At 39.5% G+C, this 27,683-nt stretch overlaps 2 protein-coding genes across 3 annotated transcripts in view; both read right to left on the bottom strand.

The window, feature by feature from the left end:
* The window catches only part of tmem8b (transmembrane protein 8B), a 128,593-nt gene extending 115,669 nt beyond the window's left edge, over nt 1-12,924 (bottom strand). The window contains exon 1 of one of the 2 annotated variants that reach the window (XM_058375204.1): nt 12,719-12,840. Coding sequence is in view for 1 of the 2 variants with exons in the window: in XM_058375203.1 (XP_058231186.1) it covers nt 12,719-12,803 (85 nt within the window). In the remaining variant the exon portion in view is untranslated. Of the gene's footprint in view, nt 1-12,718 lie in introns of both variants that reach the window. The other variant, XM_058375203.1, reaches the window with a different exon arrangement.
* Nucleotides 12,925-20,409: 7,485 nt separating this feature from the next.
* Nucleotides 20,410-21,390, bottom strand: LOC131343085 (uncharacterized). Its single transcript, XM_058374494.1, has one exon. The coding sequence runs from the start codon at nt 21,290-21,292 to the stop codon at nt 20,600-20,602; it is 693 nt and encodes a 230-aa protein (XP_058230477.1). The 5' UTR covers nt 21,293-21,390; the 3' UTR covers nt 20,410-20,599.
* Between the last annotated feature and the right edge of the window lie 6,293 nt (nt 21,391-27,683).

Genomic DNA, 27,683 nt, shown 5'->3' on the forward strand with positions numbered 1-27,683 from the left:
AGAATGCACAGGAAATCTAACACCACTTTTAAAAACACCCCAGTGAATTTGTCTTTACACACCAAAGAATTCATATTTTAGCTATAAATCAATCAAAGCATGATTCATTAGATGCAGATAGCTAGCAGCTCTCCAACACAATCAGGCCTCGTAGGTGCAAAGTCAGGCTTCTGAGTGTGAGTAATTACTTTAAGTAAACAGTGGTAGATTGAAGGTTTCCTTGTGTAAAGAAGCAGACTAACATCAATACCACTGTAGAGTGCTTTTCAGCCTTTCAGCCTTTACAATACCCAAAGATGTGTAAGGAATAAAACACCACAGGGTGTGCTGTGAGAATAGGAAAGCAATCGATGCTGGCGCGGTGTGATGCAGTCTGACGCATTCATAAGACCTGAAGGTATCTTCCGAAAAACAGGATGTCCCAAAGTGTGTCCTCGTAAATATTTATTAATTTTTTATTAATTAAACATCATACATATTTACTTGTTTATCTAGAATTTTAAGGTAACACTTTACATCAGGGATTTTCAACCACTGTGCCAAGGCACGCAAGTGTGCCGTGAGAGATCTTCCGGTGTGCCGTGGGAAATTATCCAATTATCCAATAATGTGATTATTTAGTTACTACAAATAATTTGCCATTGTTTGAACGCCTGTGCATGCGATGTAGTGACTGGCAGAGTCATTCCTTTCTACTATCAGTAGAAAGCGCAATAATGACCTTGTTAATTCATGACAATAGAAACAAGAACGCAGGCGATTTTGTACGCCTGCGTGAACACGCTGAGAAACAGGCAACTTTAAGGAAACTGGTGAATGGAGTATGAGTAAGAACAAATTATAGAGTATGAACAAATTGAGAGATTCAATCTTTCATTATATATATACTGCGTTAGGCTACAGGATGTCATTTTATGTAAAATTTCTGGTTGGTGATGTTCCGTGGGATTTTTTACTGACTATTTGTATGATATGCAGATGTGCAATTTACAACCTGTCTTTGTGTTACTGTCTCTATTGCTGCTGGATATTTGGAATTTCCTTCAGGATCAATAAAGTATCTATCTATCTATCTATCTATCTATCTATCTATCTATCTATCTATCTATCTATCTATCTATCTATCTATCTATCTATCTATCTATCTATCTATCTATCTAAATATGAATTTAAGACATGTGCTAATGAAAAGCTAACCTTAACGACAACGTGAATCTTGTAAATTCATGCGTGAATGACAGCCACCTTGGGCTCGTGTTAAGACGTGTTTGTTAGTTAATGTATTAATTAACACGGGGGAAAAACTAAACCAACATCCTCTGTGAGAAAATAATATCAATTAAACATGCAGAATTTCAAATTGTTTACATCATACACCATATGCTGCTGAGTAAACAAACATCATCGGATGGCTCTGGATTGCTTTCTAAATTTACACTGCACTTCTTTTCCTAATCATGATTTCATAAGGTTGTCACCAAGCGCAAAAGTGCTTGTTTATGCTGCAGCTTTGTGATGCAACTTGCAGTTCTTGTAGTTGTTGTTGTAGTTGTTTTTTTCTCCCAAAGAACGACTTGATTTGGAGAAATTGCAAGCCCAGGATTCTTCTTTAAACCTCCTACCAGTGAAGACATATGTAATTACTTTCTATGATCGCTGTACTCATGTTTGATGCACATGAATCGAAGAAGGCCGAATGTGTGGTTTTTATGTCACATGACACAAATCGGACAAAATCTGTGGCAAATCTGCAAATTTAGCAAACTCCTCCGAACATTGTAGTGTTTGCTCGATCGCAAAACCATGAAATCCTGGAGTGTCTGCTTACCATACTAATAATAAACACCAATAATTTCATCTCAAACTGTTTTCCTGTTTTCTCTTCCAGTCCTGTAGTGCTATTGTACATTGTTTCCTCATTAGCATTTCTCTTTTTTTTCTCTGTCTTGCATTTTAATAAGACGATAAAATGCTGCTTGTCATGGTACCAAGAAAACACAAAGAAAAGCCCTCAGCCCTGATGACTTTCTTGAGCAGGAACACGAACATGCAAAGGAACATTTTTCGGCTGTTACAAAACGCAGACACCGGAGACTCCTTCCAAAAATTGCTAGACGTGTCTCCTGACAGAAAACTCCGCCATATCAACGACTGCACATTTTTAATCCGTTTATGCCGATGTGTATTTCATACAAGTCCCTGTATAAGTTGTTAATGTAAAAACAATAAGGTGTTAGAATGAGCGCGTTATTATAACCCTGTGATTGCAGCTGGAACCACTGCATGAGACACGCTGTTGTAGAAAATGAGTCAATTAATCAGTTCAAAATTGCAAAATGTGGTGTGATTAGTCTGACATGTTTCTAAACAACAGAGATCTACTGTAAGTAGATAATATTGTTGTGGTAGATTTCTTATGGTCTCGACAGCAGTGTGGATTTCAGTTTAGATTGCAAAACATACCACATCTGTTTTGGGCTTTTTTTACTCCTATACCGGGACAAAGATTTAGGTTTTGAATTCTCTGTCCCTGTTGGTAATAATCACCATCCTCTGCAGCTAGGTCCTGTCTCCCAAGCTGTGTCATGACAGTTTCATGTGTCATATGGTTCAGCAACCTTGGCAAGACAGAATTTGACTAGACTTGAGCCATGCCTCAGTTCTTCAGGAACGCTGATGCAAAGGAGCCACCTCGCCATTGTATGTAGACTGGAATGGTGACAGATTCTTTTTTAATAAAGAACCCAGGTGTCATGCTTGAGTAAAAGCAAAGATACTTTCCCAGAAATGACTCAAGTAACCAATGAGAAGCAAGGTAAATGTGAAAACAGCATAAAGTTAAGTAAAAGTTAGGGGTGTGAATCTTCTACACATCTAACTACAAAAAAGAATGGAAAAACTATTCCATACAATTCTTCAATTCGCTACAGATCCGGTTTGATTTGGTTCAGCACTGATACTATTCTATTCAGGCACAATTTCACTTGAATTGAAGTGACTTTCCACCAGTCTTCAGGACTGATAGCTTTGTACTTTCCAGCTTCACAGTAATATGACTGTAAACTGCCTTTATTTTTGTCTTATTAACTTCAGGTGAGAAAAAAAAAGAAGAGAGACCGCTGACTTCTAAATCATAAGTAATATCAGGAACGAACTTGTTTTGCGATGTAACTATAAATGGATAAAATAAAAAACAGCGGTGTCCTTCATTTTTTGCCACCACCCTAATTAATGGCAAGTTTGGGGACTATCTATTTTCTTGATACTCAGACGCACACACATGTATGAACCAAGTAGTGTGGGACCTGCATTGATTTTCAATGCAGATAGCCATTTTCCTTTTCAAATCCAAGCAGATCTTTCCTGTAGCCTTATCATAGACTGTTAACCTGATTTGCTGATTTATTTTCCTTTTATACCTTATTAAAAGTACTATTGTATCAAAAATAATAAAGAGGTAGCTTTCTTACAATCTACAATATACAGCATGTCCACATATTCAGAGATGAACAATGTTTTAGAATTGTGTTTTTATGCAACAGCGATTTCCTATGAAGGCTTACATTTACTACAGTCACACAAGTACTAACAAAAGAACTGTTTATAACAATAGGACCATTTATCGGATGGTCAGGAATTCAAATCCCTGCACCAACAAGCTGCCGCTGCTGAGCCCTTAAGCAAGGCCCTTAACCCCTGAACTACTAAGTTGAATTAAATCGCTCTTGATAAAGGTGTCTGCCTAAATGTCTAATCTCTAACCGGAGCACAAATTTATTTATTTATATTTTATCCAAAGCTACTCACAACTCAGCTGACCAGATGAGGGTAAAGTATTGCTCACAGATCTAAGACCAGAAGCTTGATACAACACAAACAACAAATTCACCTACCAAACATCCAGAGCCCTAACATCTGAGCCAACGCTGCCTCTGTGTAGGACAAATGTAGGGTCACAAGTCGGACTGGAGCACAAGTTAAAGACGGACAAGTCTTTCAGTTATAGATGAATTATGATTGATTGATTGATAGAGCCTTCAAAAAAAATGTAAAAGGGCACGTTGACATCACTGGGCTAAGGGGCAGGTGCTCAAGCACTCTTCTCCAACCTCCCTACCACCTGCATATATGTTATCAACCCTGTCTGAAGCTGTGTCAGACAGAAGGTTTCTAAAAGCCCTTTCAGAATGGGGTGCCTAAGTGGCAATTTAGTTCAATCTCATCTCTCACTCTTTCTCTCCTTAAACCATTAGCTACTACTCTGTCATTAGTCTTGACATGGACCGCAATCAAGAAAGCTTTCATTTGGAGCCCCAAAAGCAAAGTTTTGCACACTCTTTGCACACTCCTGCTAATTAATGTTTCCCTGAGGATGAGAGAAACACGCTGCAGTAACCTTTACCAAAGCTGCATGAAGTACATGACAGAGGCAGAAGAAAGGCAGATACAGGGCAAGAGATACAGAGAGAGAGAGAGAGAACAGGGTCCTGACAGAAAATGGAGACCACTTTTCCCTAGTGGCAGTTGGTGAGTCAGCGAGGGACCGGATATGCGAGGATGAGTGTAATTAGCAAAGCGGCTCTAATGCCAGACCCAGGCGGCGAGAGGAGCAGAGGCTGACAGTATAGCCCTCTGGAGCAGGATGTGCCCTTCACGCGAGTACACAAGTGTCAGCTCAGCATGGGCTGGTACAAAACAAAGCTTGCCATTTAGGATCAGAAATCTGCTGCAAATTGGTTGAGCTCTGAGCCCTTCTCTGGATTATGTGTAAATAACTTGCACAAGACAAACATGATATGAAAGGTCAATATAATATAGCCGGAGCTGTATTAGTTTGTCTATAGCTTAATAAAATGCTATCCATCCCACACCTTCCTCTGAGCTGCAAGAATACTTTCATGTCCTTTGCTTCTTTGTATTTGTAAGTGGATATACCACAGGTGTATTAACGCCATCTGAACACGCTTAGATGAATTCCCTTTGTGATTTGCTCTACAGCTCCCACTTTTCTTGAAACATTTTTCATTGCACCTCATATAGATCATAGATGAGCCTTGACCTGGTGTCATTTTAATTTTCTTGTTTTTCATCCCAGATGACAGCTCTTGGATGGGCAAGCCATTGCCGGTTTAATAACACTGAACCCTGAGATGACAAGGCCGTTGATTAATACAGCAGGTCTTGCTATTGGCGCGTTACTTTAAGGAGATAATTTCAGTTTGCTAGGTGATAGGCTATCACTGTGACAGAAAGGTAAACACATCCGTCTATCACTTGCATCAGTAAAAGCTATTCGGATGCTGTGCATGACTAAATATTTCAATTTATTGTATTTGTGTTTTTAGAAAGCCTACTCTTCCTAAACATCCTATTGCTCAAATCACAAACATGAGAAATTCCTCTTTTCTGTAGTTCAGAAAAGTACTTCTGTAGTTTCTGTGGTAACTCAGATTGCCTAGTCGAGTAATCATCCATGCCTTCTGAGTAATGGTGGGGTTAGAAATTGTCTGACCTATGCTCTGTCAATGTCTTGCTTGCTACAGATACTTTCCCATTGTTCTAGTGAGAGTTTTTTCTGTGGGATTTGCAGCATGCCCCAGTTTCACAAGAAATTAGCATGTCTCCTCTTAAGCATGACTCAATTCAAGAGGCATGAGCTGACAGATTGCTATGCAGACTGTTCTACCCTTATGAACGCTCTTCTAACACAGCAGGGCTGCTTGTCAGTGCTCGTTTTAGGTGGGAAAATTGCAGCACGCTCTGTGATTCTCAGAGAGGTGAAATGCAGATATAGGAGAGCAAGTGATAGTGGAGCCCCGAAACACATCTGAGACCGCACTGATGCAAGAGGGTTTTATGCCTTTCATCAGTCAAACTTTGTAACAAGCTAAATGAAATCCCAATTTTCAAACAAGTTCTGTATTGCAGATTTCTCTGTAGTTCCTGCTCAAATACAGCTAACTCACAGAAACTCACAGAGAACTAATTAATGGACTAGCTGAATCATGAGTTTTAAAACATGCAGGGCAAAGTGCAAAGGGACAACTATCACCTTAGAATTGATTTTTCTAGACATATTTCAGCCTTAACAATAAATCCACCTGCCTCATATTGTGTAGGTCCCTCTTCTGCCAACAAAACAGGTCTGAACCATTGAGACATGGACTCCATAGCACCTCTGAAGGTGAGCTGTGGTTTCTGGCACCAAAAGGTTAGCAGCTGTAAGATGTGATCCACTCCATGGATCAGACTTGTTTGTCCAACACACTGCACAGATGATTGATTGGATTGAGATCTAGGGAATTCGAAGGCAACTCTTTTGTCATGCTTGTCAAACCATTTCTGAACAATTTTTTGGACTAAGGAAGGGTGCATTATTCTGCTGAAAGAGGTCACTGCCATTAGGAAATACCATAGCCATGAAAAGGTTTACTTGGTATGCAACAATGCCAAGAGTAAAGGTTTCCCAGCAGAGCACTGTCCAAATCATCACACTGCCTCTGCCAGTTTGCCTTCTTCCCATAGTGCATCCTCGTGCCAGTTCATCCCCAGGTAAGCAAAACACAGACAGACACACACACACACGGCCATCCCAGCTCACCCTCCTCCATTGCTCCATGGCCGAGGTCTGATGCCCACTGTTGGCACTTTTGTTTATGAGCAGCAATCAGAATGTTCTGAGGCTATGTAGCCTCATACAGCAAGCTGCAATGCATTGTGTTTTCTGACACCTTTCTATAATAGCAAACACTTTTTTAATTATTTGTTTTACAGTAGCTCTTTTGTGGGATCGAACCAGACAGACTTCCCTTCAGTGACCCTTGAGCACCCATGCACCAATCTCCGGTTCATCAGTTGTCCTTCCTTGGACCACTTCTGGTTGGTCCTAACCACTACAGTCCAAGAAACACCCCACAAGGTCTTCTGCTTTAGAGATGCACTGACCCAGTCATCTAGTCATCACAATCTGGCCCTTGTCAAAGTCACTTAGATCCTTACGATTGCCCAATTTTCCTGCTCCCCATACACCAGTGTCAAGAACTCACTGTTCTCTTGCTGCCAAATATATCTCACCCCTTGACAGGTGTCATTGTAACGAAATAATCGATGTTATTCTTTTCACCTGTCAGTGGTTTTAATGCAATGGCTGATTCATTTATCTGCTGTATATATATATATAATATATATGAAAATATTTTTGTAAAAATTCAATAATTATTACTGCTTAATAAAATATATTTTATTCTATGTAGCTATTTATGTCTTACCTCTAAACTCCCAAATGTTTTTCATATCAACATCATGGTATTAGTCAGTGTTTTACTGCATCATGTCGTGTCACATGACTACAGGTGATGTATGAAGTATATTAAACTTGAATATGGAAACAAAACACATCATTTTGGCAGCATTTTTCAGTCAGATGTACCGCAATGTGTTTTCATACAAATATATGCTCTGTTTAATTGAGTCATTATACTTGGAAGCTATCGTTGTATTATCGATGGCCGCTGTGCTTAAAACAAAAATAAAGGATTCAGAGGTAACATAAGAGTACAATATTACATATGCTATTTTTTCAGTAAGACAAATTTTATCCATAAACAATTGCTTGGCAACCCCATCTCCTTTGATTTGCTTAAAGCTCTAGCAGTGTCCCTGTGCCTGTGTGTGTGTGTGTGTGTGTGTGTGTTTGTGTGTGTGTTTGTGTGTGTGGGTGTGAACAAAGGGTGTGTAGCATAGGAATAAAAAAAAACTAACCCTTCCAAACTGGCAAAACAATCTCATATTACAGCACTGATTCCCAACCCTAATTCACACTGAATCGGCTTTACTGAATCATCCATAATGAATCATCCTTACTGAATCATCTATACTGAATCATCTACAGTGAATCATCACATCTATATTGAATTACTTATACAAAATCAACTACACATCTACACTGAATCGCCCATACTGAATCGTCTATACTAAATTGCCAATATATAATCATTTCTACAGAGTCATCTATACCGAATCATCCATATTAAATCATAAACACATAAGCATTCGTACTGGATCATTTTATATTAAATGACTTATACTGAATCACCTATACCGAATCATCTGTTTTGAATTGATTATAATGAATCACCTTAAAGTTATAATACATACAGTATATAGCCCCACTGTAGTGTTGAATTTTTTTTATCTGGTATCGACTTTTATTGGCCACTCCAAGCCATCACCTTTTTAATCACCCCTGTCACATACTGGTCATATTCTTGGCCCAGACAGTGAAAGCCGATGCTGTTTTTGTTAGATACCACACTCTGTCTGGATTACCGCAAGCCCGACGAGCTCACAGAGCCAGACTTCCATTAGTTCCTGCTGAAGACGAGATTAGCAACTCGGTGCAGCACATATTGAGTTTTGTTCTGGCATGACATCAATCAGGGTGCTGCAATATGCATTTGTCAGATGGTATACTGATCAAGTTTGCACAAAGCAGTGATGCCCAAAATTCCCCTGTGGGGTTCTCATGGCGCCGGTTATCTCATGGTTTTAACCAGTTCTGGACATTACGTGAATGAGCACTTTATACACGGCATGACACTGCTTACAGGAATCAGAACTAATCAGTAAAACAAATTTTGTTCGTCTTCTAAAAACAATCTGCCTGTTAAACACGATTTGCTACCTGGTTGTCAATCCATATTTATACGCTTTGATGAGAAAACACAGATATAGATCAAGAGTGGTGTTTAGCAGTAGAAATTATTACATTAATTATAAAATCTAGATGCTTTAAACAGAGCAAAGAAATAATTTCAAAATAATTATGATGGCAGACAAAAATCCAATTTGCAGCCACCAGCAAAAAGGAAAAAAAAATATATATACACTTGATAACATTTAATCTCATGATTAATTTCATTTACATTTCTGAACCATAAGATTCCTGAGACGTGGAACAGATTTTGCACCAGATGAATTGTTTTCAGCCTCATGATACGATCATACATTCAACAAAACAAGCTGTTTTTCTGTCTCACCAATGATTAAGTAACTAATCTCTCGCACACTTTCCCTGAAGCTCTAGGGATAACGCAGCAAACACACGAGCTAAATAATGTTCTGATGCTTAATATGAGGTACCTCCTGGTTAATTTCCTTGATTTGACGGGAAAACAGGTTCGCTTTCATTCTTAATGGGCAAGAGATCCAAAAACCTGTTGTAAAAGTTTCCTAAAGATACTTTACATGATGCCTTCTCGAAATAAAAAGAGCTTCTTTAAATAGATAAAGGGTATTTGCTTCATTTGGAATGCTTTCTTACAGAGAAACACACCTTCTTAAACAAGCACAAAAAAAACATTGAGTGGGACAAGCCAAAGAAATATTTAGACTTCTAGATATAGAGTTATATCTATATCTATATAAGGATTTCGGTACAATACTAGGATAGATTTGATTTTTACATTCTTAATAAAAAGAGTTTTTTATTAAGAATGTAAAAATCAAATCTATCCTAGCATTGTACCGAAATCCTTGAAGAGTTATTCCAAAGATATAAAAATTACAATATATTAAATATTTATATATTAATTATAATATATTAAAGTTCACTGCCCTGCAGGTCCTATTCATTATAAAGCTTAATGTACTGCTGTGTATATGCCTGATGCTCTTTGAAAAATAAAATAAATTGTGAACCCTTGAAGCTTCTAGGCTATAAAAGTGTTTTCTTAACAGAAACGGTTTCAAGTAGAATTCTTTTTGAAAGCTGAGAATTTACACCAATCCGTTGAAACCTCTTTTTTTTTCTAATTGTACATTTTAACTCATCTTTTCAAAACATCTTCACGTCCTGAGATTTCGATTCGAAAAAAACAACAGGCAATGGGCAATACATCTAAGCAAAGCTTTTTCCAGATCTCACTAAGACGGCGAATATTAGTCTGAAGTAAACTTTTCATGACTGATTTATTCTGGTTTGAACATCTCAGCTCAAAATCACCATAATCCAGAAAACAACATTAAATACTCCCATGGACCAGCTCTCTTGTGCTCCTTTTTCTCCTTCTTTCTTGCCTAATACAAACCCTCCAAGCGTGTTGTACAGGTGGGTGACAAATAAAAGGAAAAAATAGTGGCTATGTTATGGGTTTTGTTTCCATTTGTCCCTTTAGAATGAAGTGTCACTGCAAATCAATACGAAGCTCTTCTCCCTGATGATGTGTATACTACAGTGAAACATTTCTGACCTGATGGGAGTGGTCTCTTCTTGGATGACTCCACCCCCAAGCACAGGACACGAGGGGACGAGGGCTCACTGAATGGTTTCATGAGTAAGATTATGGTGTAATTCATGCACGACATTCTTTACTGTCACCAGATCCTAACATTAATGAACTGCCATGGATGATTTTGGAGTGACTTGTTAGACAGCCCTTTCGAACAAACACCAATTAAAGGAATATCCTTCAGAATTATGCTTTGAATCTATGCCAAGCAGTGCATTTAAGCAGTTCAAGCAGTTCGACACCTTAATAAGACACATCATATTGGTTTTTCTTTAATTTGCCACCCATCTATCTGAGCAATATGGGCACGCAGAGCAGTAAGGCAAAAGAGTCCTCTTTGAAACATGAAGTCATATACACACAGATCTTTGCCGACATCTGTTTCTCCATGGAAGTCTATCTGATTAAACTGCCACGTTCAGTCTGCTGTGACTCATTCTCCCATGAGACCTTGCTGCTTATCATTCTAGCGTGGTTATGCGTGCCTCTGCGGATCACTCTGCTCTAGCTACTCATCGATACCGCAATCAATGTGAGTAAACGCCAGAGCTTTGCATATGGTTTCTGTGTTCCCTCACTGTCACATATCACAGGTTACGCTGTTTATCAGTTCAATAGTGTTTATGAATTTGTTTCAACACTCAACTTAATAGTAGTCTTCTTCAGTGAACACTGTGCCTTAATAATTCTACATTTTCTTAAAATAAGACCGTTCATGCTTCAGTACGATGCTGCAATCCTAAGTACTGTCAAACCACTATACACTACCTATTAACGTAGAATACACGGACATTTAAAACTGAGAATTGAAGAAGTAAAATGATACTAACCATACAGCATGAGGTGATCCAAGCAATCCACCAGCACCTCCTCCATCTCCTCCAGCCTTTTAAAGGCTGCTTTTTAAGTGGTGAACTGATGTCGATATTAAGCCCAACATATAATTTTCAGCTTTTAAACATCACATTGTTACATCTGGTAGATCTTTGCCTCGCAGTTTCCACATGCTTAGAAAAAAAAGGTTCCATCTACCTCCTCTTTGGGCTCTTTGGTTTGTATTTGAGGTTGTTTGCTTTTAGAAAGCTTCTACGCAGATCCTTTTTTAGAAAAAAAGCATTAAGCATTAAAGCATTAATCATGCAGATGAACCTAATGTGAAATGTGTAATATGTGGGATTTTTTTTTTCTCAGAGGAATGAAAGAAAAGTCAATATTCTTATGGACTAATGTTGAATTAACACCACCAGTGTTTTAGTCTCAGATGAACACTATCATTTCATGTATGTATAAAGCTTCACATGGGGGATTTGATACTCTCTACATAGAGGCTAATGTCAACAGTGGGATTCATTAATCACTGTCTCACTGCAAAGGTTATTATTGTCTCACTCTGGTATCTCATCTACCATCTTTGTCTGTATCTGTACAAATGATCTTCATTTCAATGTAAACCATGAACAGTGCATTCTCTGGAATTAAAATTGTACAGCTTTGGAGAGGAGTAATTTGCTATAATAATTTACTTATCATAAATATCAGGTCATTTGGATTGCAGGTGTACATGCAACACTGGAGACTTCTGTTGTGTAAGAAATTTCTTTACATATCCTACAGTCTCTGTTTATGGTTTGTTTTAGTTTAATTACTTTCATCTTTATTTAACAATGATAGTCAGACTGAGACACAAAAAAAAGCCAAAAAGGTATCACAACAATTACCACAAACTACACTCAGACAAAGGACATAACCAATAACACTTAGAACAGCACAGAAAAACAATTCCTTTATACATAAATAGCTCAAGATCTGATCATGCTTAATGAATGATTAGTTTTAGATGTTTGTGTAAGTCACTACATAACGACCAGGCGCTTTGACTGAAAGCTGTCTTACTGAATTTAGATCTCGCAGAGTGTAAGAATGTAACTTGCTAGAATGTCATGCTTTCTCTTTGCAGCAATACAACTAGGAAGGAAGGAAGGAAGGTATAAAAGGTATAACGGTGTATGAATCCCCTAGTGTATCTGTTTTGACTTTTAATGTTTTCCGAATATTCAGCACACTGCTGTGTTTGAAGAGGACAGGTCTAGGTTTCTCAGTGTTGTCAGGTCTAGGTTTGTCAGTGGTGACGTTTGTAATGATGCGCTACTTCGGTAATACCTCATGTTTACTTTGTTTGCCAGTTTATTTGTACAGATCAGTGCGTTTCAGTAAAAGTAAAGCTTGGAGAACGTGAAGCGAGCGCTACTAGTCGTAAGTGTGAATGTTCCAAACCGAGGAACGCTCATCTAACTGCACGATGAGCAATTAAAACATCCGGAACACATCACTGCTACTGCTACCCGCGACATTAAGCGAAGTGTTTCAGCACCAGCACAAAGGACAGCTCCTCCGCATCAACACCGGACATCTCGCGGTAACGGACTCACCTGTGATGGAGCAAAGATGAGCGGAAACGAGCACAAGGAGCTGCAGGCGGCCCGATTCCGACCTCACATCTCCGAGCCGCCGCATCGCGATTAAAAAACGACCAGAGGTTCACCTTCCGAGAGCGCCTGGCCGCCAGTTTATATTACCGCGCCCGTCCACATCTTCGCGTCTCGCGACGGACCGGCCGCTCGCGCATGACGTCAGGTAGAAGGAGGGGCAGGCGGGGGGAACGATTCCGAGAAGGCTCCTCCTTCCTGACGCTGGGATTGGATGGCGCGCTCTTTCCAAACTAGTTCATTGAAGCAGGAGACCTTCAGTCAAACCCGAGACTCGGAATTAGAGGAAATTAGCGTGGGTTTGATGTCGAGGCTTTATGCATCATTTTTAAAAAGTTTGTTTTAATACTTTTGCTATCGTTTTAGTCATTTTTCTTTATTACATGTTAGCAAATATAAACATTTTCTCCTAGTTATACACGTAACGAGAGCTCACCTACACACTGAGCTACAGCATCTACACAGTGCATAATAGTGATGTCTTTATTTTTAATCATCAACTGATAGTTGTATGGTAGTTGGTAAGTTTATTGTGTAAAGGAGATAAATGCTGCCCCCTACAGCACAACATGAGGAAAATGTTATTTTTCTGTATAAGATCAGTAGAGTCGCTGGAACCCGCAGCTCTGCTGTAATGGACAGATAAGGCTTTACTACATTTACATAAGAAACAGCATTGGTTTAAATAACTCTGTTACTCAAAGTAGCACTTAAACAACATATACATTAAAACACTTAAACAGCATACAGTACACATAGAAGTAATTGTTTATAAATGAGATTGGATCCTGCGCCTAAATATCACAAATCTATTACAAAGTCACTATAGCTTATAATATTACTGCATACTGGTAAGTTGGTAGCTGCACCTGGTTTCTTCAGACAAAATACACCGACCAGGCATAACATTATGACTACCTGCCTAATATTGTGTTGGTCCCCCTTTTGCTGCCAAAACATCACTGACCCGTCATGCACTGTGTATTCTGACACCTTTCATTCAGAACCAGCATTAACTTCTTCAGCAATTTGAGCAACAGTAGCTCATCTGTTGGATCAGATCACACGGGCCAGCCTTCGCTCCCCACGTGCATTAATGAGCCTCGGCCACCCATGACCCTGTCGCCGGTTCACCACTGTTCCTTCCTTGGACCACTTTTGATAGATACTGACCACTGCAGACCGGGAACACCCCACAAGAGCTGCAGTTTTGGAGATGCTCTGATCCAGTCGTCTAGCCATCACAATTTGGCCCTTGTCAAACTCGCCCAAATCCTTACACTCGCCCATTTTTCCTGCTTCTAACACTTCAACTTTGAGGATAAAATGTTCACTTGCTGCGTAATATATCCCACCCACTAACAGGTGCCATGATGAGGAGATAATCAGTTCACTTCACCTGTCAGTGCTCATAATGTTATGGCAGATCAGTGTATATGAAGATGGCAATTCAGACACATTTATTCATTCATTTATTCAGTAATTGCTTTGCTTTACCCTGATCATGGTTGCAATGGATCCACGGCCTCCATCCACTGGATGTGAGTTGGAAATACTGTACATCCTGAATGACATGCCATCCTGAATGACATGCCAGTCACATACGATCATTCATAGCGGCATTTTTGAGTAGAAGGCAGTGGTAGCTCAAGTGGTTAAGCCTCTGGGTTGTTGATCGGAAGGTTGGTGTTCACGCCACGGCACTGCCAAACTGCCATTGTTGGGGAATTGAGCAAGGCCCTTAACCCTCTCTGCTACTGGGGCACTGCATTATAGCTGTCCCTGTGCTCTAACCCAACTTCCACAGCTGGGATATGTGATGAAAAAACTGTGTTTCTTCACTGCTACCTGGCCCAACACAGTTCTACTCTACACCATTACAACAAAAGTCTTAGAGATTTGATTAAGGTCCCTGAAGCAGTTAACAGTCAAAAGACCAAATGGGGCACATTTACATTTCTGGGATTTAAATTCTATATAACATAACCTTCACTGTTTAGCAAGCACTGTCTATTTTGAGCAAGGGAAGGTTTAGATCTATTGACATTTGTGTTATGGTGATAGCGCTATATGGTAATGATGTTGCTCATTTAGCCTTTGTTTGTTTTGAGCATATTGGGAGCAAGACCGTTTAAGGGGCAAACTGGAAAATGCTGGTCTCATGGTTGGTTTAGCTTGTAAGGAACCAAGATCATGCTGAGAGGCCAGCTTGGCTAGTATGAACATACTGAGAGACGATGATGAAGCCATTCTGGTCTTTTGGCTGAGACAGCTTGATCATACTAGAAATATCAAGATGAAAACAGGTTGGAGAATAGATAGTTACAGTTGCACTTGAAATAATTTTATGACAAGACAAGGCTTTCATATAACAGTAAATACACTATATTGCCAAAGGTTTTGGGACACCCCTCAACTCATTGAATTCAGGTGTTGTTTTTCAGGGGTTGGGCTCGGCCCCTTAGTTCCAGTGAAAGGAACTCTTAATGCTTCAGCATACCTAGACATTTTGAACAATTTCATGCTTCCAATTTTGTTGGAACTGTTTAGGGATGACCCCTTCCCAGAAGAGTTGAAGCTGTTATAAGCTGCAACTCCATATTAAATTCATGTGCATGTAAAGGCAGACGTCGCAAAACTTTTTGCAACAGGGTGTACATTTTACTTGTTATGATATAAACAAAGAAGTAAAAATTTCATTTAGTATTGCAGTTGTGACCATTAAAAAATGTTTGTGATTCTCTCTGTATCTATGAAATGTTAAGGTGACATTTATCTGTCATGCATTCATTTGTATGCAGCCAAAAGATGAACTGAAGCTAAAGGTTAAGCTACATAACATACATTTTTACATTTTATTTCTATAAAATCTGCCTTAATGTGTACATGTACATATGTTCATTTGTCATCGTCATTTCCTTTTATCTTGGCTAATGTTTAATATATGAATTTGATAGCTTGCAGGATTCACATGAATCTTTTGGGTCATGGATGCTTTTAATAATCCTCATATTAAATCTACACACACAAAGGCCATTGACTTTTTAAATATTTCAGACACATTTTAATTCTATGATTCACACATATTAGGTGTGTTTAATTTCAATACTTTTAATACACTATATTGCCTATATATATAAGGTTTTGGGACACCCCTCCAAATCATTCAATTCCGGGGTCATTTTTCAGGGCTTGGGCCTGGCCCCTTATAGTTCCTTTCCAGAGAAAGGAACTATAAATGCTTCAGCATACCAAGACATTTTGGACAATTTAATGCATCCAACTTTGTGTGAACTGTTTGACCCCTTCCTGTTCCAACATAAAGACATGGATGAGCGAGTTTGGTGTGGAGGAATTTGACTGGCCTGCACAGAGTTCTGTCCTCAACCTCATAGAACACCTTTGGGATGAATTAAAGCAGAAACTGTGAGCCATTCCAAAACTGGGACGTCTGCCTTTACATTCACATGAATTTAATACAAAGTTGACCCTCCCTTTGCAGCTATAACAGCTTCAACTCTTCTGGAAAGGTCTTTCCACAAGGTTTAGGAGTGTGTTAATGGGAATTTTTTGACCATTCCTCTAGAAGTGCATTTGTGAGGTCAGGCACTGATGCTGGATGAGAAGGTCTGGCTCACAGTCTCCGCTCTAATTCATCTCAAACGTGTTATATCAGGTTGGGGTGCAGGCCAGTCAACTTCCTCCACACCAAACTCACTCATCCATGTCTTTATGAACCTTGCTTTTTGCACAAGTGTGCAGTCATGCTGGAACAGGAAGTGGTCATCCCCAAACCCCAAATTTATATCATGGCAAAATGATTTTTTAGCATGATATAAATTTGAAATATACTTCAAGGATTTAATTATTTAACTAACATTAGGTTAATACAGCTTGTTTACCTTGAAGAGAGCTGTAGTCACATGAACAGTGTTCACTGGAAGCCGGAAAATGAGTTAGAACTACAACAGAAGAAACTTAATGAGGTGTTGTAACGGTGCAGCTGTCAAGGTGAGTTACATTTTTTCATGCATTTCATGCTCAGTGTAGCAAACCAGCATGGACAAAAAGCAAAAAATAAATAAGAAAGTCTCACACTGCACTGTGATAGGAAAAAATGCATAGAAGAAAATAAGAGAAGAACTGAAATGCTGACATATTCCTGAGCACCATTTGGGTCCATATTGTTGTGAAACCTACCCATTATGAATCCTTAAAGATTTTTTATATAAAATTCATAGGGGTTATAAAGGCTGTTAGGATATTTTGCTACATTCTTTTACTAGACAACCTTCATCTAGTGACCGTAAATGATATTGTTTTCCAGTCTTGTGCACCACTCTTGTCACAGTAAGACAGAGGAACTCTACATGCCGCATGAAATATTTCCATAGTGTTCCTCCACCCACAACAGATTATGGATGTGCTCGAGGCATCTGTTGCTCTCCACCGCTACATCATCTGTATTGATGTCACAAGCACATCTGGAGTCCCACAACTCCAACGATGGGTTAGATTCAGGATGAGAAATGAAGAGCACAGGTGGCAAATGTCATTTGACCTTGGGCCTTTCTCAAGTGCTAGAGCTTTGTGTGCTGCTTGAGTTTGGATGGACCTGTTGGGATTCATTCAAAGACCTGCAGGAATGTACTGAGGCATGACCAACTTAATTTAATGTTATATTCAAGCCTACACAGTAAATTTTGTTTTGTTTGCCTGCCCTTCTAATTCTTAACTGCTTAATATTACTCTCAATATATTTGTATATGATAAACCACTATGATAGACTACACCGTAGCGAACTAAATATAAGCACCTCTATGTGTGGGGTTTAATAAGAGAGAAAGAGTAAGGTGATGGCTCTGTCTGTGTCTGTTACATAAAAATGACAATAAATAGCTTTCTTGTAATCTTCCATCTAATGCCGTTATGTAACATCAGTGTGAACAAAAGGCCTATTTTAATGTAATCCATGTTTAAGGCCTATATGTTGAACCAGTAAAGTGGCTATGAAGCATGCAGCTCTAGAGGAGGTTACGTTGAGATCAGGGTTGCCAATCACAATTTAAAACACTTTCAACTCACTATACTCCATCGCATACTGTGGATTAATTAAGAAATTCAACACTTGGGGATATGTTGCTATAAGATAATGATCAACAACAGTCCACAATTATGTTATTTCCACCACAACAAATGGGATAGTTTTCCAAATAACAGCATGTCCCAAATTGTTTTATTCCCTAGCAATTTACCAACACCAATCAGGCATAACATTATGAGCACTGACAGGTGAAGTGAATAACACTGATGATCTCCTCATCATGGCACCTGTTAGTGGGTGGGATATATTAGGCAGCAAGTGAACATTTTGTCCTCAAAGTTGATGTGTTAGAAGCAGGAAAAATGGACAAGTGTAAGGATTTGAGCGAGTTTGACAAGGACCAAACTGTGATGTCTAGACGACTGGATCAGAGCATCTCCAAAACTGCAGCTCTTGTGGGGTGTTCGCAAAACAAAAGTGGTCCAAGGAAGGAATAGTGGTGAACTGGCGATTGGCGGACAAGGCTCATTGATGCACGTGGAGAGTGAAGATCCGATCCAACAGATGAGCTACTGTTGCTCAAATTGCTGAAGAAGTTAATGCTGGTTCTGATAGAAAGGTGTCAGAATACACAGTGCATGACGGGTCAGGGCTGTTTTAGCACCAAATAGGGACCAACACAATATTTAGCAGGTGGTCATAATGTTATGCCCAGTTAATGTATTTGGCAAAAGTATTAATAAAAAACTGATCATGATTTTTAACTCTGGAGACTTCTTCCAAAAATGCTAAATAAACTATAGAAGTGTCTCCAACTATGTACCTGTGGATTAACCGTTACTATGACAAAAATAATTTTAGAACAACTTCAGAATCAGTATGAACCTGTGATTTGCCTTGTACCTAAAATACTGACAGAGATGCTGTTGTTGAAAATAATCAGAATGGAGCATTCACCAGTCCTGTGGTATAAAATTAAATATACACTGACTAAGCATCACATGACCAAGCATAGTGTATGACCACCTGCCTAATATTGTGCTGGCCCTGACCCGTCATGCACTGTGTATTCTGACACCTTCCTATCAGAACTAGCATTAACTTCTTCAGCAATTTGAGCAACAGTAGCTCGTCTGTTAGATCGGATCACACGGGCCAGCCTTCACTCTTCACATGCATCAGTGAGCCTTGGACACCCATGACCCTGTTCAGGGATTGCTTCACCAGTGGTTCACCACTGTTCCTTCCTTGTACCCCTTTTGATAGATACTGACCACTGCAGACCGGGAACACCCCACAAGAGCTGCAGTTTTGGAGATGCTCTGATCCAGTCGTCTATCCATCACAATTTGGCCCTTGTCAAACTCGCCTAAATCCTTACACTTGCCCATTTTTCCTGCTTCTAACACATCAACTTTGAGGACAAAATGTTCACTCGCTGCCTAATATATCCCACCCACTAACAGGTGCCATGATGAGGAGATCATCAGTGTTATTCACTTCACCTGATTTGATTTGATTTCCTCACACAGTACAGACATAATCCCAGTCAATTCAGTTTTCAGTCATATATTGGCAGTCAAACTGATTGTGATGCCCCTGCACCACATCTACTGTCTCCACTTGAAATTTTGAGGGTACTTGTACTTGGAATCACAAAAGTGAAAAATAATTTAGGTCGAGAAAGCTTATAGTTTTCAGAACTTGAGTAGAAAATGTTAACAATTTTACCATATGAAGGGTTTTCCCCAGGCTGCCATAAGTACACTATATTGTCGAAAGGTTTGGGACACCCCTCCAAGTCATTGAAATCAGGTGTTGTTTTTCAGGGGTTGGGCTTGGCCCCTTAGTTCTAGTAAAAGGAACTCTTAATGTTTCAGCATACCAAGACATTTTGGACAATTCCATGCTCCCAACTTTGTGGGAACAGTTTGGGGATGACCCCTTCCTGTTCCAACATGACTGTACACCAGTGCACAAAACAAGGTCCATAAAGACATGGATGAGTGAGTCTGGTGTGGAGGAACCTGACTGCTCTGCACAGAGTCCTGACCTCAACCTGATATAACACCTTCAGGATGAATTAGAGCGGAGACTGCGAGCCAGGCCTTTTTGTCCAACATCAGTACCTGACCTCGAAAATGCGCTTCTAGATGAATGGTCAAAAATTCCCATAAACACACTCCTAAACCATGTGAAAAGCCTTGAAAGTTGAAGCTGTTATAGCTGCAAAGGGCAGGCCAACTCCATATTACATTCATGTGCATGTAAAGGCAGACGTCCCAGTTTTGGCCTCTAATTCATCCAAAGGTGTTCTATCAGGTCTACTTTGTGTACTGGTGTGCGGTCATGTTGGAACAGGAAGGGGTCATTCCCAAACTGTTCCCACAAAGTTGGGAGCATGAAATTGTCTAAAATGTCTTGGTATACTGAAACATTAAGAGTTTCTTTCACTGGAACTAACCCCTGAAAAACAACACCTGAATTCAATGATTTGGAGGGGTGTCCCAAAACTTTTGTCAATATAGTGTATATCTGAATAAAACTGTAGATAATCGTTCAGGCTGTACAAACACAAAGACACTGAAAATGTCAGAACACTTTAGTTTAATATAAAAATAGCTCCTATTTATAACTTTACGAATGCTGGCGGATCAGAGGACAAGGTGGTTTACAAAGAGGGATTTTTTAGATATTTGTGCATAACAAACACATACCTGTGTGTGTGTGTGTGTGTGTGTGTGTGTGTGTGTGTGTGTGTGTGTGTGTGTGTGTGTGTTTTAAAGTCTGGCTGCATTATGAGCTTCTCCCAGCACAGTAAACAGTTTGACTTTAGTAGCCTCCACTCGCTCAGGTGGAAGTTTCCGGAGAGAGTCCGCTACAGCTTGGGCAAAAGTGAAAAACTCGTCGCTGCTTCTTCGGGATTCCGTGATGGCGCTCAGCTGGGACACCAGCGCCGTGCAGTTCACCATTTCTTGACGCAGCGTTGATATTTTGTCCCCCATGTCCTCCCCTTTGGAGACTCGCTTCCTCTTCTTGACGGGCTGGCTCACTGACGACACTTCCGTGCACGCGGAGTCGTTGTCGTCGTCGTCGTCGCTGCAGGGCGCGTGCTGGACTGTAGTCCGCCTCCATTCTCCCGCTTCACTTTTAGAGACCAAGTCGTTCTTCGTGTCTCGGTGTTTAATAAAGCCGTTAAGCCATGACAACCTCATGCAATACTCCGGTTCTTTCTCTTCGTCCGGGCCGGAGTCCCCGTTTCTGTTCTTTAACCTTTTTTTCAGGCGCACAAATTTATCTCGGATTGCTTTCCACTTCTTCATGCACACCTCCGGATCTTCGCCCAGTGTTTTGCCGATTTCCTTCCAGGACTTCAGCATCACGTCGCTTTGTTTGTAATGTTTTGAAGAAGGGTCGTATAAGTGCTTATAACGTCGCACTTCTTCTGCCAACTGATCCTCGAACTGCCCCATTCGGCTTTTACGCGGTTTTGGTGCGCTTTAGCTCGAGAGTTTCTTGGGTCTCGCCTCAACATTTCCGGATACGCTAACGGATGTGCTTTACCCATTCAACCAATCAGCGCGTACTGACGCGCGTCTCCGCACACGCGCGCGACACGCAGTGGCGCTTTCTTGGCGGTTTGCGCGTCGCCTCTCCGTGTTGTTTACGGAGTCACTGCGTGCTGTACGTGCGTATGGACGCGTTCACACTGCGCGCGCGCGCGCGTGTGTGGAAAACGAAAAGGGCCAAATAACAACTGAATGCCAATTAGCGTGTATCCATGCGTCATTGTAATTCATTCATTCCACTTTTGCACATATTACACACATACACTATATTGGCAAAAGTTTTGGGACGTCTGCCTTAATCTGTAGGGTTTAATATGGAGTTGGCCCGCCCTTTGCAGCTATTACAGCTTCAACTCTTCTGGGAAGGTTTTCCACAAAGTTTATAGGAATTTTTGAGCATTCCTCTAGAAGTGCATTTGTGAGGTCAGGCACTGATGTTGGATGAGAAGGCCTGGCTCACAGTCTCCACTCTAATTCATCCCAAAGGTTTTCTATCAGGTTGAGGTGCAGGCCAGTCAAGTTCCTCCACACCAAACTCACTCATCCATGTCTTTTATGGACCTTGCTTTGTGCACCGGTGTGCAGTCATGCTGGAGTAGGAAGGGGTCATCCCCAAACTGTTCCCACAAAGTTGGGAGCATGAAATTGTATGAAATGTCTCAGTATGCTGAAGCCTGAAGAGTTCCTTTCAATGGAACTAAGGGGCCAAGCCCAACCCCTGAAAAACAACCCCACACCATTAACCTCCCTAACACCAAACTTTACACTTGGCACAATGCAGTCAGGCAAGTACCATTCTTCTGGCCAAACCGCCAGACCCAGGCTCGTCCATTGGATTACAAGACAATATAGTGCATGTGTGTAATGGTCAGAAGGCCACACTTTTTTTTTTTTGCCATATTGGCTTATATCTATAAAATAGTAACATTTTATATTGATGGCAAGTCAAAAAAGTCCTTAATATTTTACTAAAAATGTAAAATGTATGGAAGACTTTTTTTTTATCTGTTAATGTAAATGGTGGGGCTCCATCCTACTTGCCCCAGTATCCAGTTGCCACTGATAATACATTCAATTCGTTAGATATAAGTCACAGAATGTGTGTTTTTTAAACCATTAACCTATTATTTCATTCTGTTGAACTTTTTTACAGAACAGGAATTTAAAAATAATAGTTTTTATTACTTGGTGTACATTCTTTGAAAATTTAGAACACTTAAGTGTTGTCTCTCTGCGGGAATCCTTACATTTTTTTTTTATCATGTACTACAGTGTGTGTCACTATCAGAAAGGCTTCATTGTAGAACCTTATAGGACGTTTAGAACCCTTAATAAAACATGAAGACCTCAGTGAACACTCATAAGAAGAGGAATCCTCTTCTTATCACTAAGTTGCTGTACCTTCATTTTTCTCTCTACAGTTTGTCATCTGTCCACTAGAGGACAGCAAAAGACAAATGTAACGCAAACAGCAATTTATTTATATTACGATATATTATTATATAATGATAATATACCTAGTATAATATACATAATATGATGTAATGATAGAAATTCCTTTATTTCTGTTTGGCTGTATTGTTTTTTAAATTCCCGTATGGAGACACTCTGATGTCTACAGTTGTTAATAGTATTATTAACCTCCCTAACTAAAATGAGCCGCTTTCTACTAATGTCTACTGTTCTACTAATGTTACAATAACATATTGTTCTATAAAATTGTGGATCTTTACTAAAAAGCTTATAATTGACCTAGTCATTAAGCCCTGTCAAGCAGTTTTGGTTTCCAGAAGCATTCTTCTACAGAGTCATGACCAACAGCTTGTGGATATGCTTCCAAGCATAGCGACTGTTGAACTTGCTGGACTGTCAGTTCAGCATTTGACACTACTGACCATGATATTTTATTAAGCTATGGATAATTTCGACCGGACGGACGTCCGTACCTGGTGTAGGTTCTACTGACAGATCAATCAAAGTTTTGCAAAATACAAAATGGCCAGGAAATTTCCTTTTGTTTGAAATCTGAAGAAGATTTCACCCTGAGGTTTGATGATGTTTGATGAAATCTGAAGCTCCTTGGTGTTACACTTGCCTCAAGTTTATAATGTAATTCCCATGTTAGTACCATCTATAAGATATTATCATTTGAAGGACATGGCATGTTTCTCACTCTTATTCAAGCGACATTGAGCACTCAAGATTGACATTGACTGCTGTTTAGTTCTGGTTGTTCTTGCTGATATCCCATGTGAGTAGAGTCCATCGTGATTGCTTCCCCTCAAAGGCTGCCCTTAGGTCCAAGGATCATTGGCAGCTCAAAGGGTGGATAATATTTTTCTTACATTACCTCTTAAAGGAATGCAAATCCACATTAATAATTCACTTGTTTTGTTTTGTTTTTGCAGTATTTATCAAGTATACTTTACATTATTTGTAATAAGTCTCAGAATAACAGCTATATTAGCACTGATTCTATGCTGAGTGTAAACTCTGAGGGCCACCCACACAAGCAATTCATGCAATCCGTCTCTTTTATATTAACACATACACGCTTACATAAATACACAAAGTCTTTTCTCCGTATACCTCCAGCATATGTTCGCATATTTTAAAAAAAAATATTTTCATCTATTAAATTCTTTTAAGCAGTATAAGAGAATAAACAAAAATGTGATTAATACGTACTGTATAAATATCAAAACAAATCTAACAGGCTTCATTTGAAATCGAACCAGAAAATAGTGATGAAATTATGATATATGCACATTAAGGAGATCTATGTATACTTTTAGAATCTATAGAAAAGGCAGCCTTCCTTTCTGGAAATGTGTAGGCAGAGTTGATGATCCAGCACTAATGGGAGTTCACACAGGACATTTTCAACACAGTCACTTCCCATTACATCCTGTAAGCATGTACAGATGTGGAGTGATATATCTCATGCATAAACAAAGGCATTTTGAGAAAACCTAAGCCTTGACCTCTACATACCCAACACAAGTTATTGGGTGGGTCTCTATATGCAACATAATCAGAAATGTTTACACTCATAAGCATGACACAATTCATATGAAAAAATACAAAGGGAGGTCAGGGTTAATGTTTATACTTTTTTTTCCATATGAAGTTAAAATTCTTGCAAATTTGTTCAATATAAGTACACAAGCCAGCCACTTTACTAGGGACACCAGCACACCTGATCTTTAGTTAATGTTCACATCAGGGGGAAAAAATGTGATTTCAATGACTTTGTGGCATGGTTGCTTCTCTCAGGTGGGCTACTTTTAATATTTCAGAAACTGTTGATCTCATGAAGATTTTCATGTCCGTGAAACACAAAAAAAACACATCCAGTGACTGGCAGCTCTGCAGGCAGAAAAATCTTTTTTTATTAGAGAGGTCAGAGAAGAATGGCCTGCCTGGTGTGAGCTGACAGCAAAGCTACACTATCTGAGATAACCACCTGTCTTCAGCAGAAAAGCATCAGCATGTCAAACCATGAGGATGGATGGGTTACAACAGCAGAAAACCACATCAGGTTTCACTCCCATTAGCAAAGAACAGAAATCTGAGACTAGAGAAGGCACAGACTCACTGAAACTGGACAGTTGAAGATTGGTGGAAAAATACGATCCCCAGTCTGATGAATAATGACATCCACATGATAGAATCAGAAGCACAAACCTATAGATCCACCCTGCCTTTTGTGAACATTTCATGCTATTGTTGAATTGTTGCTAAAGTACATTTATGGCCACAATGTACCCGTATTCACTAGATTATCATCTCAAACTGGTTCCATGAACATGACATGTCAGTATACCGATTCACTGACCTTCCCAGTCGCTGATATGAAACCAATACAGCATCTTTAGGATGTTGCAGAACAGATGACTTGCAGGATGAACATATCTACAGCATGTAATAATATCAAAATTAATCAAAAACTTAAAGGAATGCTTCCAACATTTTGTTAAATCCTTGCCATGAAGAACAGAGACTATTCTCAAAGTAAAGGGGGCCCTACCTAGTATTAGTATGGTGTTCCTAATAATGTGATGATAATAATAATAAACACAATAAGATTTCTCGCTCTCTCTCTGTTTTCTCTTCCCATGTAATTTCTGATCTCCTATATTTTTTGCTTTTAAGCCACTAGATAACACTCAGATTTAGACCCCTGTGTCAGATTGTCTCAGACAGCTGGGCTTTAGAAGCATTCCAACATCTGCAACTGAAAAGATTCCAATAGGCTTTAAACCTGTTTTGGCCTCTGAGTCATAAACACATGAAGGAAATAAAAGTGATGACTTTTAAATCATAGATTTTCCTGAAATTAAGCAAACTGTATGGGTTATGGCGAAATTGCGAGGTTAGTCAGAGGAAGAGAAACTCATGTGACGTGGCTCGCTTGGAAGAGGCAGTAACATATTTTACTGGAGATCAGATGCTTTTCAGTGAGTCATGTCTCGTAATAAAATCCTGGGAATGAATCTTCCAGCATTCTTTCAGTAATTGGTTTTAAATCCTAAATGCCTGTATCTGTCCCTGATATTTGTGCGTATAAACACTCAAATTAAAGGCTGGATTTTTTTTTTATTCTTTCTCTACCCCACCTCAAATATGTTTCTTATTACATAACCACTTGCTGTAGCTTCATGCCAGTTCACAAAGTAGCTCCACATTAGTACTTATAACATGAAGTTAAATACACCGATCAGGCATAACATTATGAGCACTGAGAGGTGAAGTGAATAAGACTGATTATCTCCTCATCATGGCACCTGTTAGTGGGGGGGATATATTAGGCAGCAAGTGAACATTTTGTCCTCAAAGGTGATGTGTTAGAAGCAGAAAAAATGGACAAGTGTAAGGATTTGAGCGAGTTTGATGAAAGGCCAAATTGTGATGGCTAGACCACTGGATCAGAGCATCTCCAAAACTGCAGCTCTTGTGCGGTGTTCCCAGTCTGCAGTGGTCAGTATCTATTAAAAGTGGTCCAAGGAAGGAACAGTGGTGAACCAGCGACAGGGTCATGGATGGCCAAGGCTGATTGATGCACGCGGGGAGCGAAGGCTGGGCCGATCCAACAGACGAGATGCTGTTGCTCAAATTGCTGAAGAAGTTAATGTCAGAATACACAGTGCATGACGAGTCAGTTTTGGCAGTAAAAGGGGGACCAACACAATATTAGGCAGGTGGTCATAATGTTATGCCTGGTCAGTGTATAATCTTGTGCTTTTTCCCTTTTCAGCATAAAACATGCTATAATGTGGACAGAAAAGCAGCTGCTTCCTGTATCCTCCAGGGTTCATTTTGTTCTATAGACTGAAACTTCTAAATGTGTCACTTTATGATTTACAATCGTACAGTATTTTTTCCTCACTTCTCTATATTCACCTCATGTAGCCTACAGATGTTTTTCAATGTAAACTGGTTGCATACACAACTTGAAGAAAAGTTGTTAGGTAGATGAAGTACAACACTGGAACTATTTTTTAATACTTGCTTCCAATTCCTTCGCATGTACCTAAATATCAGCTGCCTAAATCTACAGTGTCCAGCAAGTTCAATTAGGAACTATTGCCAAGGATTGCTACAACAACCAGTAATAAATGTCACCATCTTGGAACCAGTATTTATTCTAGTTTACATTTCTTGTTATTCATTTTTTTATAAGCTCTGCATGTAAAAGTATTTGGCTGCTCTGGATATGGACAGAAATGTGGGAGGAGTGAACAGGGGTAAAGGGTTTGTCTCTATAAAGACTGACAGGAAGCACAAAACAAGTAGTCCAGCCTGGACCAGGGTTTTCTCATCTACATTAAAAAACACTTATTTAATTCCACTGCTTTGTGAAGCATTTCATGTTTTACATATTTACCAGGTTATTTTATACTCAATCTATTATTGCCCCTTTTGGGAGGACACAGTTTTCTCATTAATCTTATTAACTACATCTGAATATTTATCTAACACAGTCTTACTAAATGAAGAGGACTTCTCTATAGTCATGAAAATGTATAATCACTGACCACCAGAAGCATTCCTTCAGACTATGAACAAGACGTATTATTGTTAACCTGTCCCGAAAAAGGCTTTGACACTAATCCATACACAAACAATTCGATAGCCCCAAATGAGCGGGTGGCTGGTAACATTTCCTGAATCAAAAGCTCTGTGATTAGATGTTTGGTTAGTCCAGCATAGATTACCGCAAGTGTGTTATATAATTTTCACACTAGCTAAACAATGCTGGCAGCGACAGACTGACCAGACTGAACAGAAGGCA

The sequence above is a fragment of the Hemibagrus wyckioides genome, linkage group LG22 (genome assembly GCF_019097595.1).
Source record: "Hemibagrus wyckioides isolate EC202008001 linkage group LG22, SWU_Hwy_1.0, whole genome shotgun sequence".
NCBI classification, from domain to species: Eukaryota; Metazoa; Chordata; class Actinopteri; order Siluriformes; family Bagridae; genus Hemibagrus; species Hemibagrus wyckioides.